This window comes from Geospiza fortis, unplaced genomic scaffold (genome assembly GCF_000277835.1).
Source record: "Geospiza fortis unplaced genomic scaffold, GeoFor_1.0 scaffold217, whole genome shotgun sequence".
Classification (NCBI taxonomy): domain Eukaryota; kingdom Metazoa; phylum Chordata; class Aves; order Passeriformes; family Thraupidae; genus Geospiza; species Geospiza fortis.
Window position 1 is genome coordinate 2,565,958 of NW_005054392.1, and position 16,561 is coordinate 2,582,518.

Sequence of the window (16,561 nt, forward strand, 5' to 3'; positions counted from 1 at the left end):
TCTTTAACAGCAGCAGTATTTACTGACTCTGGGACAGATCTGCCAGAGTAGAAAAGTCAAATTAATTTATAAGTAATTCACATCAATGACCCCACCCCAAAAGCTACTACAGATGGTATCTTAATGAGACCCATCCCTCTCTAAGCTGGAAAAGCATGCTCTTCATATATCAATATTTCTTCCTTACACCTTGATGCTGGCCAAAGCAAACAAGACCCACCTGTCCACAGTGTTTCTAACCACACAGAAAGAAAAACAAGTTCATAATAGATTTTATTGATGCAAGGCTTCAAAAATACTCCATTTAAACAAATATGATCCAAACCTTGCAGCTACCTTAAGTAAAACTATTAACAATTTTGGGGAAACTTTGAGTAAAATCTAATGTACTTTATTTTACATATTGAGTTAAAGTAAGGAGGCCTTTGGAAAAAATAGAGAAACAAAATCTTAATAATCTGGAGTTTTAAAGAGAGAAGGACTCTTCAGCCATGTCCTTACACATACATTTAAGTCATCGTGACCTCAAGTTATGCATTAAATAATGTGGTACAGTGAGGTACAATCAGAGGTCATGCGACTTTTAGGCCAAGTAATTCAAAGCTAAGCATATATGAACAACTTACATTATCATGGGTGAATTACTGACAGTATAGGACACCATTCCTGGGTACATTGAATCAGTGCACTTTTAGTGAGTGACAGACAGAATGACAATGACCTGAATTTGAGCTGCAGAATTTCTAATTAACCAACAATTGAATTAGAACCCCACTTCATCCAGATGGTGTTTGCAATGCCAATGTCCACCATCAGGGCAACAAAGTTGAAAAAGAGAAATAACTTGCATAGGTCAATAAAGAGAGCAGCAGTTATTATAAGGTTTACCCCAGCTAATACAGGAATGCTTCTCTGTGCCTTGTGATGGACCATGAAATGTCATGAAGCCCCAACAGAGAAATAATTATAGTACACCTTCCAAAAATTAGCCTTTTAACACTGTAGACAAACACCATCTCCTACTGAAGCCACAGATGAGCATGACAACATTGCCAAGTGTTGTTTATCTGTGAATCAGACACAGCTGATTGGTGAAAGAGAAACTTTGCATACTGACAACACTATGTTATTTTCTCTTTCAGTCTGAAAAAAAAAAGTAGCTGTGAAAGTATTAAAATATTTATTGTAGCCACTCATTACTATAAAGCTTTAAGGGAAATAATCTACCTTCTGTTCAAATATTCTCATGGCAGCAGGGAGTTTCTACTACAAATATGTACAATATAGGAAATGCATTGTAACTGCATAATTTTAATTTTGTCTATCCATCTTCATTTGCTACTTCCAATGTTAAAGTTAATTGATAACCTCATAGTCTGGGAGCTGCAATGGTGTCAGGATGCAAGATTAACAAGGAGTATACAAAGCAGGGATAGATTTTAATGTCAAAAATACAGTCAATCTTTAGGAAATCCCCTTTCAGAAAAATGGGAGAATGAATATTTGCATACAGTTGGTCAGCTAGCTTATGTATTGCAAAACATAATATCATAAAACTAAAAAAAATTAATTTGAATACCTTTGAGAGAGTCTTCAAGATCAATGGATGACTTTTGTAACAGCAATTTTGAACATTTACTTCTAAATGAACATTAGGAGTATGAGACACTTGAACTTACCGAAGTCAAATACATGGAAACATTAAGGTAAGTTTTTTTTAAGATGGTTATTTTTCTATTTTGCAATTCACCTTGATGTATTTCCAGCCAACTGAGACTGATTTTTGTAAAGTGAAAAAGGTCTATTCAGTTCTAGTTAAGGGCTCTCTAAGGAAAATTCATTGTGGAGGGGAGAGGGGACAGTTCAGGCAAGACTTTCTTGTCAAATTTATGGGTGAGTTTGAAAAAATCTAACCTTTATTCTGCAACATTTATGAAATTCTTAGACAAAATGTAGTGCTACCAGACAGTTTCCATTAAGTTGAGCAAAGAAAGTACACTGAAATCTAGGCCAATGCCATTGCCATGTTACTTATAGACTCTTTAGGATACACTCTCCCATGCTTTTTAGAGACCTTTCTAAGTTTTCCGTATAGCATTTATTCCTGTTCTGGCTAAGTGCTGCTATATAACACCTAAAGCTCTCCTTTCCTTTCATTTTGTCTCCACTAGGAGCCAGAAATATTGACATAATGCTCTTTTCAATGAGGTCCAATAAAGTCAAATTGGGGCAGTGAGTTTGCTATACTATCACTAAAATCAGTGGTGGTTACATTCAGTTTGCATCTACTGATTGTGCATCTGCAGAAACAGAGCTGTTCTACATTTAGCTTTGAATTCAAACAGTCATAATCTGTGGGGTTTTTCAGTTTCCTCTGCATGGAGGGTCCACACAACTTGACTGGGTTTGGTTGTGGTTGGAAGTCATCAACACTGCCCCAAAGAGTTCAGAGATAGTGACTGATACAGCTCCCATCCTGACAAAAGTTAGGTTCACTGATCCTGTGACATTCCCAGTACCTTAGTTTATCACCCAGCTGACAAAGAGTACAAAAATTGATGAAAAAATGTACAAGCCTTTATTTTCTTCCTATCCCCTTCTTGTAAAGTAGTTGTCTTCTCCAATTTTCTCAGAGATGTTCTTATGCCAAGTTGGCTGCAACAACTACCATAAACAAATGGTGAAAACACATTGTAATTCATTCATAGGAACATGTATTTAAAAAGAAATATTCTTGTCTAAGAAGAAATCAAATATATCTGACACTGATTTACAGGAGGGAAGAGCAAACTGTAAAAACATGGTCATTAATAAATAATGAGGTCCTTCCTGGTAGCTAGGCTGAAAGACAGGAAGCTTTTGGCAGGTGTGAGTAAAAAAATATGTGTGGCCTTTTCATAACTAGTGTAAATTAGCTGGACCTTAAGAGTATCAGATGGCTGTATGTATGAGGATTGTGTATATATAAAAGCTTAAGTTTAATCAATCATCATTACCTAGAAGCAGACTTAAACATTTATTTTGTTGAAGAGTTTATGAGACTATCTTTAGTGTTACACTAGGCCTTTTAGTTGTTTATTCATGTTAACATTAACCTCTGTTTGCAGGAATTTGTCCAAGCTCAGCATTAGACTAATCAAAACCAGAAACCTCTTGCACTTGAGGGTTGTGTAACACTTAATGTAACCACTCCTGTATTTTGCCAAGGGAGTTTTACAATGCCAGTTGTTTTCTGCTGAGCCTTTTCTTATAGATTGTTGTCCCTTCTGTCGCCAAGGACGTGACCGGTATTCCTCCCTGATTTGCCAAGGCTCATCATTAGATCTTCATGACTTACAAACATTTGCAAGTAGAAGGGAGAACTGCAGATAAGAACAAAATGATCTACAGGGGGTGAAAAAGGAAGGCAGGAGAAGACAGATGCTTTCTCTTCACCAGTCCTCACCTGCATGAACAAAAACGTACACAAGATGGTAGAGGAACATTTAAACAGCTGAACCTCCTGTTGCCATCTGTTCCCTCTAAGTGTCTTGTATATTGGCAGGAGCTAACTAGTCAGTAAGAACTCAATAACAACTCATAAATCAAGTTCAAATCGACTTCAGTACACTCTTACCTCTTCTTCAGTGACCTGGTATTCAACTGAAATACTGCTCTAAATAAAGCACAAGATAAAAAAACCTTTTCTGGTGAAAAAAATGGGCTGCTCAGGCATGTCTTCCTGAGCAGAGGGTCAGCATGAAAGGGTACAGCCTCTGGCATGGCAATTTCTGTACTAGTTGTGTTGATGCTTCTGCAGTGCCATGATACTGCTGATGTTCGTGCACAGCATCACTGCTTCCTACACCAAGAAATGGCTGCAGAAGGAAAAGATGGCCCTGGAATGTTGCCCCCTTGAAAATGGCCCATGGTGCATTAGCACTGGCACCTGTTGGGCTTGCAAATGGACTACTAGAAACAGTCAGATTCAATATTTCTAGGAAAATAGCATGTGTCTACTGTAGTCAAATCCAGCATTTGTGAAAGGAACAGAGAATAGTCCATGAGAAGGCAAGCTAGAGGGCATAATTTATTGACATATAAATCTTTATTAGCAATTTTAGCTCTCAGTGGCTTCCAGTAGAGTAGACACACTTCCAGACCAGAATGTGACATTTCAAGACTTTCATTTCACCATCAGTTGTCCTTCTTGTTCAGCCTTACATCCTTTGTGCCCCCTTGCCAGTGCCATACTTTCCTAAGTCCCAAGCTTATTTCAACACCAGATGTCCAGGGGAGACGTTGCAGCCTGAGCCCCACAGGTCCTGCTACAGGCACAGAGAATCCTCTGGGGAGCAGGAGCTGAAAGGCCTGGCTCTCCACCAATGCAGCCCACCAAATGACACACACAAACTGACCCAAAGTGGATCAGTTCTTTTCTCTGGGGTTACTTTTTTTCCTGGAAGGATGCTCCTTCTTGGGTTCCACAGCAATACTAAAAGTATTGTTTGAGGATGGGGGATGCTGTCATTGAGCTGCATGTACAGTTCTCTGGTACGGTAGAAGTATGTAAATAGGAAAGCAGCAGCTCTTAAGTCCCTGCTACAAAGCATATCATATAAACACCTGAGCATCATAAATAAACAGCTAGCAAAATTTTTCATTAGAAGGAAACAATATCATTTAATCAGTCTTATTATCAGACACTGTCAAAGTATTGTGCTTAGAGCTTTGGGAAATATCCACTCTGGGATAAGCAATTCAAATTTTTAAAGATAACTGAAAGCGTTAAAGTTTGTCAACATCACACAAAACTGAAAGGAGGAAGTGAAATATTGGGCAATCTTAAAAACCGTTCAGTGCTATTAGCTTCATCTAATGTGTGTTCCTTGACCACAATAAACATTTCCTTCACTTTGAATGCTTATTTTCATAAAAGAAGCCTGGCTTTAGCTTGCTTCAAATTGATTCATCTTTGCATATGCTAGTGGCACAAGCCACTATTACATGTTTATCTTTTCTGGATATTTAAGATTTACGTCATCCTGTTGATGAGATTTTCCCAGCAGGCTGTGAACCAGTCAGACCAAGCATGCAGCCACTTAGCTGGGAGAATTGGTGTGGGATGAGTCTGTTCCATGGTGTATCTGCAGCCTGTGCTGGTTGGTGATGAGGAAGTGACTCCTGTGCCGTATCATCTCCGAGGCATGCAGTCCAGAATACGGTGAGCTGCTGACTTGCTAGTCTGGGATGTAATTTTCTTTCAAAGATGAATCTCCTACGGTTAGCTCTGAAGATAATGGTTGTTATTCTGCACAGTTCTTTCTGCAGTGAGCAGCAATAGCACCAACAGCAGTAAGTATGATTTAAAGAATGATTTAAAAAGCCATTCCTTCCCAATGGCTGAAAGAAAAACACAGCTGGGGCAAAGCTCTTTTCACACACAGCTATGAATTCAGAGTAAGGCTCTTTCCTTTCTGTGAAGATATTAGAGAGCCATAAGGATGCAGAATGGGATTGGACCTTTTCACTGTTTGGTGCTTCCCTCCTCTGTGTTTGCCTTCTTTTTGGAGGAGGTGTTCAGAGGCCAGCAAATACCAACAAAGCAGTTACAGCCAGTAACTGCAGTTTGTTCCTGTTGGGTTGATGGGTGCAGAGAAGCATTGGCAAGGCACAAGGGACCTGCCCTGCTGTGCCTCTGCTCTGTGCAGCAGCTGCAAGGATCACTTGCCCTGCTGGAGTGAGAGGCAAGGGGCTCCTCCTGCCCTCGGGAGTCCTGAGAGAAGCTTTTGCTGCAGAGTGAAGGCAATGGACCACATTATGGCATTACTTACTGAAACTACCAAATATGTAGAACTCCTCACCCTGTGCAGAGATAGTTTCTTGGCTTTGGATGGATTTGTTTTGCTTTGCTATTAAAACATTATTTTCTTGGAATCTCTTACTCCTCTGTGCATTTCAGAGATTTGCATTTATGTTGGAGTTTGGGTTGATAGTCCTTAGCCTAAGCACTATACTTGCAGAAGGAGCACAAACATTGCTTTACTCTGTATAAACAGCTGGCTTTACTTGACAAGGAAAAATGATGTTTTCTACTGAAAACTAGGAATAGGAACCGTGGGAAAATGTTTACAGCTCAGTCATCTCATCTGTTGTCCAAATTCCTCTGGTACAAATCTGGGCTAATTTCAGACTCTCTTCAGTGGAACTGCACCGGGTTTGCAGAAGAAGCATTCGGATTAGTAGTTGCAAGATCTTCTTGTTTAACACCTATAAAGAAATAATTATTTTGTACTACTAGCTTGTTAGGAATTTGAGCATTTCCTCCTAGATTTCAAGCACGTAAAAGGAAATTTAGGAAGATTTTTTTTTTAAATTGTGCTCTTTTTTTTTTCCTAATAAATGCATACAAGATGAGTGGAGTCATACACTTTCAAAACTCCTCTTCAGCCACAAGGTCATCTTACAGCCTCCATGGTTCCCCTAACAGAGAAACAGTTTTTAAAATGAATTGTGTGAAAATGAGAAACTTTCTGCTGATTCACCACAGAAATGCAAGCTAAATGAATCACAGAAGAAACCTGTGCTTTCCTGACATTTTTTTCATAGTAACAGTTCTCATTTTCAAGTCCTTTTTTGTTCTTTCCCACTTCCAATGTTCCTTCCACAGTTTTGTGTAAGAAGGGCAAGATAACTTTTCAACACATTTTTCAAATGTTTTAATGTCTGAAAAAAGTGCTATTTCCATGCCCTTCTGTGCTGTTTTCCATTTTAATTACTTTATGTTTTAAAGACAAACAAACAAGGGGAGTAGATCACCCACAGTATTCTAGATATTGCGACATCTCTCTTTCTTGGTTTTCCAGAATTCTGAAGCTACTTATTGCAGAAATATAACTTTTCTTCAGGAAAAAAAAAAAGCCACAGGAACAATTTTGTAGAAAAGTTTTTATTTTGAATTTTGATGTATAACTGCTTTACTAAACTACAGATTCAAAAGACTGCTAAACACTGGCAATTTGTAAGTGCTTTGAGTTTTCACACAAACAGAGTTTGGCATGTTTCTCTTTGATATTTTAAGGAGCAAGTCTGAGAATATTTTCATGACATAAATATTTTCATGACATGAATATTTGGAATATTTTTTCCACATCAGCATTAAGGCACAAGAAAATGTCTGTTAGAAGCGTCTGCACCAACAGAGTGAAAGCTTGTTACCACAGTGTTCCTTCTCATTCTAAATTAGTTGACAATTTGGCCTGCTTAATTACTTAATTATCTTGATATACCAAAACATCCTGCTTTTACATTCATTTCAGCCAACACACAGTTAAATATCACCGTTCCCATGCTCACAGCTCCCCCTAGATCTGTGGTTCACGCCTGCTCAGGGCAGGGGAAGGCTCCCCAGCCCCTAGGGTTCCCCCAGAGGTTTGCAGGTTGCTGCCAGGGAGCTGCCTCCAGAACCAACACTTGAAGCAGAGCTGCCGTTCCAGAAAATGCCCTTGAGTTTTGGCCCTGTGTTACTCAAGGGACAGAGCGTGGAACACGGTGGGAGAGCCCTGTGTGCATGCATGGATGGCCTAGGACTGAGTGCCCATAATGAGCTGGCTGCCAGACTTCTTTAGAACAATGAGTTGTACAGAGTCATGTTAACATGGGTTTGTTCCCCTAAATTTTACCTTCCTATAAAATGCATGTGTGTCAAGACAGTAGTTACCAAGGCCTGAACCTTCACTCCTCAAAGAGAAGTGCCTGGCTCCAAGGCAGCACACAGCATCTCAGAAGGATGAAGGCCTCTTTCACAGACTGGTATTTGGGACCTAATACGACTTTTTCACTTTTCCCCAGCACTGAAGAATTGGACCTGACTACTCTCCTAAACACATCCCCTCAACGCTCTCCAGTGATCTCTCTCTCAGCCTGATCATTGTTTCTGCACTTTTTTAGTTGTCAAACTCTTTTTTTATCGCAAAGAGAACCTTGTAGTGCAAAATGTCAGTCTGTATACGAGAACAGCCTCAAAAAAAAAAAAAAAGAAAGAACTGAGTTGTATGTACCCATTTTGATTTTTGTGCACACAACATAATAAGGTAGCTAACCCAGGTCATCAAAAGAATTTGCAAGAAGTAGTATCTTAACCCACATTGTTGTATATGCCTTCGAGGCACCCAGCTTAGCTGGGCTTTAGCTGATGGTCATCTCAATAACACTTTTTTACATTCAGCAGTATCACTGTTTTAAAAGGCTGCATGATCCTTTGTGGAGCAAATAATTGATGCTTCTCGTCTGTGACTCTGGTACAGCCAATAGAAGGTGTTTACTTAAAACACTTTTTCAATAGTTGTATCTTGCAAATAGCTGTTAGCTGGTGAGCTGATAGATTAAACCTGTTTGTTCAGTAATCATAGCTAGGCTGGTAGATACACAACGTGTCACTCTGTCTACATTATACCTTTTCAAGGAAATCTTACAAGCTTCTGTAACCAACCTATACTTATGTATTTTGCTATATTTTAAAAGCTTACAGGAGGTAGACTACATAGTGTTTTTTGCTCTTTGATTAGATAATACTGTACACTCACAATATGATTGTAACATTTAATCAAACATGTAAACATACTTCAAATAAATTCAATTTACCCATAAATAAGGCCCATTAAACCAGTATGAGAGCTACAGCCACAATTTTGCTGTCTATGTGGGTGACAAAATAAACAGTTTGAGCTACTATTCACATCAACAGCTGCTACTGAGTCAAATGGCCCAGAATGCTGCTCATCACACCAGCACGCCCCAGTAACACACAGGGGTTCCTGGAGGTTCCTCCAGCTGTGGATTAAAAGCCTGTTTTCTCAAAATTTGTGTTACCCAGGACTGTAATGGTGGTGAAGAGGATCAGCTGCCTTCTGAGATGGTCTTTAAAAAGAAGAAGTGCCGCTCAACCAGCAGAAAACAAATGAGTGTCAAGAGCAGACTTCTACCCAGCATGAAGTGACAAAGGTAAGAGAAGAGGTTTTTAAGAGCATGTTTCTTTGTATTTCCATTTTGTTACATTTTAACCTTTGTGACTATAGATGGAAGGAAAGCATTCTGCTTTCTTCTTGAAAACTTCTTCAGAGTTCAGCTCACTTGAACAGTTTGCCACACGTGTTTTGATTTAATTAGTTTCCATGTAATGCAAAGCCACACACTTGATCTCCGTTTTCTCCATCCTTTGGCTGGAGTTTCTACTTCCTTTTATTAAAAAAAAGAATTTTAAAAAAATCCCTGTTTTGGTTTTTTGTTGGTTTTTTTTTTTTTTTGTTTTTTTGTTTTTTTTTTTGGTTTAAGCAAACCTGTTTTCAGGGCAGATAATATTTCTATAGTCTAAAAAGTTTTTCTATCACAAAACACAGAGAAATTATCAATCTTGTAAATCTTAAAGGAAAACTAGAGCAAGTATGTTAATTATTTTTGATTGGCTTCATAGAGAGTTTTACCGCAATTATTTAATTTATTTATACTTTTATACAGAACAAACTAAGTTCAAAATCTGTGTGACACATTTACAATCTTATTGGGCTTAAAGTCTTTATAATGATGCCCAGTAGATACAGTTAAATTGGTGTTTAATTCTTTCTATTGTGAAAATTGAAAATTTGAGTTAATAAATATTCATCTGGCTTGGGTGTAAATGTGGTGAAAGAAGGAATGACAGGCAGGAAAAGAAACATGAAGAGACTGACAAAAATGGAAGGAAAAGGTATATGAAGTGATAATTAAATTGAGGTGAAAAGAGCAGAGATGGTGTTAAATATTAGTAGGCAGAAAAAAGGAAGTGAAAAGCACCCCAAATAGTACATAAATGTACTCACACTCCATATGTTCCCCACTCCTGAGAGTGATTTTGGGTGAAACTAATTCCTGGCACTTGGGTGCCACTGCCTGGCCCTACTTGCAAAATCCCTCTGTATAACACAGGCTGTTTGCTAGCTGTAGCTGTCAAGTTCTTGCTAGCTATTGTTTTTTGCCTATATTCATTCCCTTTCCAGTGCCATGGTGTGCTTGTAATAACATTTGGTTTAATATGGGAAAGAATTTTTTTTTTATTATGTTCTATCCAGAATAACCAGAGGCAACTAAATCCCAAAGCAAGTGGGTTAAATCAGTACTGGCTGAATTGGCTGTCAGTATTTTTCTGACAACCATTTTATACCATAACGATAGTGCTACTGAACAACATATGCTAATGATCTCTATTTTTCACAATAACACTATCTTTCTATTATTTAAAAGAAAGACAGATTTTTAAAAAATAAATATTGCTTGCCAAGTGCTTAAGTACTTTCATTAAAAGTTTTCATAAAAAGAGTGATTTGCAAAAGGGACATGCTACTGCCTACTCAAGAGGACAGTGGTGTTTGTGTCCTTGGATGCAAACTAAACCTATGTTCTGAAAATGTTTCTCTCCATGTTTGTGCCTTAGTTAAAAAACAGATTAATATAATCAATAATCATAGTAGTGCTAAATGCCTAGCACTGAAAAAAACTAGAGTTCAACAGAAAAAATCCATTTGCTTATACAGCAGATAATGTTTTAGATTAGTCAGATTCTTCCATTTTATTTTGTCAGCAAAAGGGCAGAAAAGCTTTTTTCTTTTCTGAGATCTTTTCCTTGCATCTCTACTTACAGCTAGAGCCTGCAAGGATTTTCCAGTAAAACTTGATCTGTCCAGTCATCACTATCAAGGCAGGACTGGAGGAGAGGTCAGGCATGGACTCCTCATCTTCTCTTTTAGACTGGTAGGTTTTAGACTTCTGTATCCAAAAAGAAGCTGAGGGAGCTTCAGAATTTAAAATTACTGATTTTCAAGAGCAAAGTGGAGATACAGTACTCCAGCTAATACTGATGGAGAAGACGAGGACCGAAAACAGAAACAGGAAATATTGAAAAGGGCTTCTCATCTGCCCACTGGACAAGGCGCTGCCCAGGGCAGGCCCCTCAGAGTCACTGCTGTCCTGGTGTGAGGACAAGCTGTTATGCAGTTTATTTTATCAAAGGAGATTCCCATTTCCAGGGAAGCCAGATGATGAAAGTGTCATTCTGCTAAATGTAATTACAAAATATTTTTATACTTCATAACTAATGAAATGTGAATTTCCTACACATCCAACCAAATGAAGATGTTTACAATGCCCTTTTTTTTTCCTCTCTACAGCTCTTTCTATCTAGAAAGTAGAAAACCAGTTGTAAATGTACCTTAGAATTGGGAAAAACAGTACCTGTGCTACATAGCTACGTGGATTTGAGACCCCAGTAAGGATGCAATTGTGCTGTGAATCCGTAAATGGCTCTTGCATAAGGAGCAGCTGGTCAAACAGCGTCCGTATTTCCATGTACATCTTCATGGTTTGCATTATTCTGGCTACAGTGGTTGGAAATCTGACCGTTATCATCTCAATATCACATTTCAAGCAGCTCCACACGCCTACAAATTTCCTGATAATTTCAATGGCTACGGTAGACTTCCTGCTGGGATTCTTCATCATGCCTTGCAGCATGGTGCGCTCTGTTGAGCGCTGCTGGTATTTTGGGGAGTTCTTCTGCAAGATCCACTCGAGCATGGACATCATGCTGAGCACAGCTTCTATCTTCCATCTTTCCTTCATATCCATCGATCGTTACTATTCTGTGTGTGACCCTTTAAGATACAAATCAAAGATAAATACTTTTGTCATCGTGGTCATGGTGTGTATAAGCTGGATGGTCCCTGCTGCTTTTGGTTTTGGGATGATCTTTCTAGACCTAAATATGAGAGGGGCAGAAAAGATTTATAATCATGTCCACTGTGCAGGAGGATGCTTTCTCCTTTTTAGTGAAACTTCAGGTATTGTGGCCTCCATAGTGTCTTTTTACATCCCTGGATTTGTTATGCTGTGCATCTATAGGAAAATATACTCTGTAGCCAAGAAGCAGGCAAGATCCATCAATGCAATTAGCAGAAAAAAAATGCAATTTGAAATGAAGCATCGCATTTCATTCTGCAGAGAAAGGAAAGCTGCTAAGACTTTAGGCATCATAATGGGAGTGTTTCTCATCTGCTGGTCTCCATTCTTCTTCTTTACAGCTACCAATCCATTTATGAATTACGTGATTTCTCCTGTTCTCATTGATGCTTTGGTTTGGTTTGGCTATTTAAATTCTACACTTAACCCAATTGTTTATGCTTTTTTTTACATGTGGTTTCGCAGGGCATTAAAGATTATTCTGTTAGGAAAAGTTTTTCAACAGGACTCTTCCAGGACTCATTTGTTCTCAGACTAATGTGCTTTAAATGGTTGGATGCATGGCTTTGAACTTTTGCCTGGAGGCTGAACTCCCAGATGTAAGAGCTGGGAAGGAAGGAAATTTCTCCCAAAATTTGTTTGCCTATTTACCACATATAGTTCAAGCAGATAAGCAACCACTGTGCTTTACGTATTCTTTCATTACAGATTGGGTTTTTTTGGTGGTGTTTTGATTATACCTATTTATTTCCAATGCACAGAAGAGCAAGAGCTCCATTTAAAAAACTTATAGCAGTTTATATCCCGGATCTTCATAATTAAAAAAATATTCTGACACAACAGATTAATTTCTTGAACAAGTATGTTTATAATACAATATTTATGTTCATTTGTGTTCTCCTCTAGAAGGAGCAGAGAAACCTTTTCCTTTGGATTTCTTGGCATCTTTGGCTAATAACCCAAAGCTCTCTAAGTTTTGTCTTTCCCCTTCCACATGTGTGCAGAGCTCAAAACAGACCAATAACCAGCCATACCCTCACACTCCATGGAGGGAAGGTGAGACAGAGAAAGGTTGTGCTGCTCTTTCTGTTTCCATTTCAACTAGTACTTGTCACTTATGAGTTTGCCACTTAAAGGCTTTGAAGCTTAATGAGATCAAAGCATGCTTAACAAGATCAAAGACAAGGAAAAAATATGAAGTTTGAAGTGAAAAGCAATTGCAAAAAAGTTGCATTGCACCCAAGAATGACAGAAAATGATATGATTGTTTAGATGTAAAACATTATTTGCTATGTTGCATCTTAGAGACCTTTTTTTTAGCTTGGACATGTTATTTTGTCTCATGGCAATGCTGTAAGAGCTTTCAAGGAAAGCATATAGAGAATTGTGAAGAAATCCTGTGGTTGAACTCAGCTGAATCATGAAGGAACAGCATTGGGAGTGGGCAGGAAATGATCAGTATCTGAGAAAAGACCATGGAGAGAAATTGATGACTCTGTACTAAAATAAGAGCTACACTCAGCAGTATGTCCTCCATTCATGTTCCTTGTAAAAGTGCATCATATCTGTATCTTGTCTTTGTTTTGTGTGCTTTATGGAGTACTGAAGCACTCTATGCTGAAAAGATTGAAAGTTGAATGATGATACATTTCAGCAGGGCAAAGTATCAGGATCTGAAATTGTGTATATTACTGTTTCATTGCCATCTCGTAAAGTTTGCCCTCCTAAAAATGACATAAAAAGGAGCAATGAAATGTATGCCACATCAGTGCTTCTACTATGGATCCTTTCTAATGACAATATGACTACTTTAATACTTAATCTCACAAAAATAAAGCAAGATAATTTTTTAAAATCTCTCTCTGATAAATAATGGGTAATTATTTTCTTCCTTCATCTCCAGTGAGTCTGGCCCTGCTGTAGTTAACATTCTCACCCTCACAGTGTTACTTTCTGAAATAAAATGTGTGATCACTTGGACACTTTGATCTCTCTTGAAGTAACAATTTCAGAAGTGCTGCCAGGTGATACCTCCTTTTGTCTGGTCATAATTTAGATTGAAGGAAAGATAGATCCTCTATGACAAATGCAATCTAAGGCATTTTAAAGTATATTTAGTAAGATCAGCACAAGTTAATGCAGTCCCTTCAGGAAGTTAACGAAGCTGTTTCTTTCCCTTTCTTTATAACCCTATCTCCCTGAAAATCTGGAAATATTACTGTGTTTCCAGACAATTCCAGCTGCACCAGAGCTTACAGTTGGTAATTTTCTTTTCATAACTTGTTGTAGTATCTCTCAGACATTGTTTTCTGGTTGCAGGAGGAGTTTATGAACGAGTAGGATCCCAACTTGTTTGTAGGGCAGGCTGTAGTTCAAATAGAGCATGTGCCTGAAGACAGTGCCTGAACCCAACTGCAAAGCTATTTCTTAATAAACCATAGAAACCAGAGTCAGATTCCTGAAATGAGAAAAATTGCTGATAAAGACAGTCTAATAGGTAGTGCAAAAGCCATGCATGCAAGTAAAGCAAATTAAGGAATTAATCACTACTTCCCACCCACAAAGCAGATCTAGATTAATTTCAAGGAAAGCATGTAATGGTTATTTGGGGAAAAACCATTGTAACTCCCAACACTCCAGTTCCTCCTTCTTCCCCCAAGGTTTTTATTGCTGAGCACATCATATGGTGTGGAGTATCTCTCTGGTCAGCTGGGTTCAGACGTCCCCTCCCAAACTGTTGTGCACCCCCGGGCTACTCAAAGAGAAGGCCTTAATATTGTGCAAGCACGGCTCAGTCTTAGCTTAAATGGGGATTGTTTATGTGTTTTCAACACTACTTTCATCACAAATCCAAAACACAACACCACACAAACTACTAAAAAGAAAATTAACCATTTCCCAGCCAAAACCAGTAGAGAGGGCATCAAAACATTGTGGCTACGTAAGACCCTTACTTAGTGTAAGGGGAAATAGTAAAAGAAATTTTCAGTGTACAGATGAAAAACTGTCTGGGCAAGGCAGTCTAGCCAAGGTGTCACCAATATTTATTCTCTGCAGAAGAAGGTGTTTCCACATACAGATTGCTGGTATGCTTCACCTATCCCTAGAAGGGTGTCTTCTTTGTTCTTAATAAACTAAAATATAAGCCAGCTTTGTGCATGGCCCAAGTCAGAAAATTTCAGAAATACCTTTTTCCTCTGGTGTCCTCTTACCTAAAGGTGGCACTTTCCCAAAGAGCCTCCTTGCATTCTATTTACAGAGAGCCTTGTCTGGCACAGTGACTGTAATGAAGTCCCAGGTTACTTTCTCTCATTATCTCTAATCACAGACTGGGTAAGGCTATTTCCCAGCAGGAGGGTGATGTGCAAATTAGATGTGTTAATGAGGCCACAGGGACTCTATTTGAACCCAAGACATGAATAAATTAGGAAAGCATAAAATACCTGATGCTGTTGTCCAAATCAGATTATGAGTTAGGTCTGGTGGAGCAGAATACACCTTACTGCAGTCTCAAAGGATCATAGTGCAAATGGAGTGCAAAGGGTATTGTCAAATTCCCTATCAACACATTTAATTTGTGACCGTGGTAAACACTTTCCAGATGGCTACCTTTTGCAAAACAAATTATTCCCCTGTGGGTGATTTCAAATATTTTAACTTCTGCACAAACTTGTGCAAAGCGATTATTCCAGAAAGGCTCTGTTTCGCCAGTAAACTTTCATCTGTTCCTTTTGTCACCAGTGAGGACCATTTGCAATGTCACCTTCTTTCCACACTTTGTACAAAACTGGGCAGCAACTTTCAGAGTCCTGAACTGCTGCCTGTATCCTGCCTTAGTGTCTCAAGTTTTGATGTAGCACCTCACGGATGGTGGTGCCTCCTGTGTCAAACTCTCATGGTCCATCAGATACCAGAGGCAGGAGGATGGGAAAAGAGGATTGAAAAAGAGGAGAAGCACCAACTGTCCAAGCAGGACCCTTCCAGAAACCTCAGAAAGGAAAGAGTCACTCCAATATGGAGTATTTTAAACTCCTAGATAAAAAATATTAGTGCAGTCTTCAAACAGAAAAAATGAGCTGTCAAAATGTGTAAATATTGCTAAGTGTATGGCTTTTCTTAAATCATTAACTCATCTAGGCAGTGCGCACTGTGCACTCTCTGTCCTCTACAATGCATTAATATCCATTCAACGAGGGAGAAAATACTGGATGCAGTCAAACATTAGACACAATATTCTATGACATTCTATTTCTGCAGATTTTCTGATCATCTTCATTATCTGTGATGCTACTTCCATACATTGCACTTGAAGACTTAATTCAGAAAAAAAACTATGTCTGCCTGTAAGCACTTTTTGACTAATCTGTTTTCATTAGACAAAGACTAAAGTTTATTAACTTCTATGATGAAATTACTGGTCTGGTAGATAAAGGAAAAGCCCTTGTTATTATCTAAAATTATTATCCCTTCTGTTAGTTGCATGTGCTACATAAATGTTAGGTGTCTAAGTCTCTAAAAAAACATTTAGGTATTTCTGAAAGCTCTTGTAAGTATTAAATGTCTAGCCGGTGACACAAATGCAATTGGAGATATTTAAGTAATGATAAAATTACTTCATTAATATACAGCATAAATAATTCAGAGTCAACCCTGTACATTATATTTCCTACAGTGACAACTTTTTTCCTAGACAGCACATCTTCAGGGAATAATATTGACCTGTCTGTGAGGTTTCAGTGTGTCACGTCCTTCTGTGTGTTCAAGGTATGCCCTTGGATGTTAAAGGAGCATTAGCTAGTTTTGCTAAACAATT

At 38.4% G+C, this 16,561-nt stretch overlaps 1 protein-coding gene across 1 annotated transcript; it reads left to right on the forward strand.

Annotated features, from left to right (window-relative positions):
• The first annotated feature begins 11,284 nt into the window (after nt 1–11,284).
• LOC102038751 (trace amine-associated receptor 1) lies at nt 11,285–12,286 on the forward strand. The gene has a single exon (XM_005425666.1). It carries the CDS (start codon nt 11,285–11,287, stop codon nt 12,284–12,286), a length of 1,002 nt encoding a protein of 333 aa, XP_005425723.1.
• Nucleotides 12,287–16,561: the final 4,275 nt, after the last annotated feature.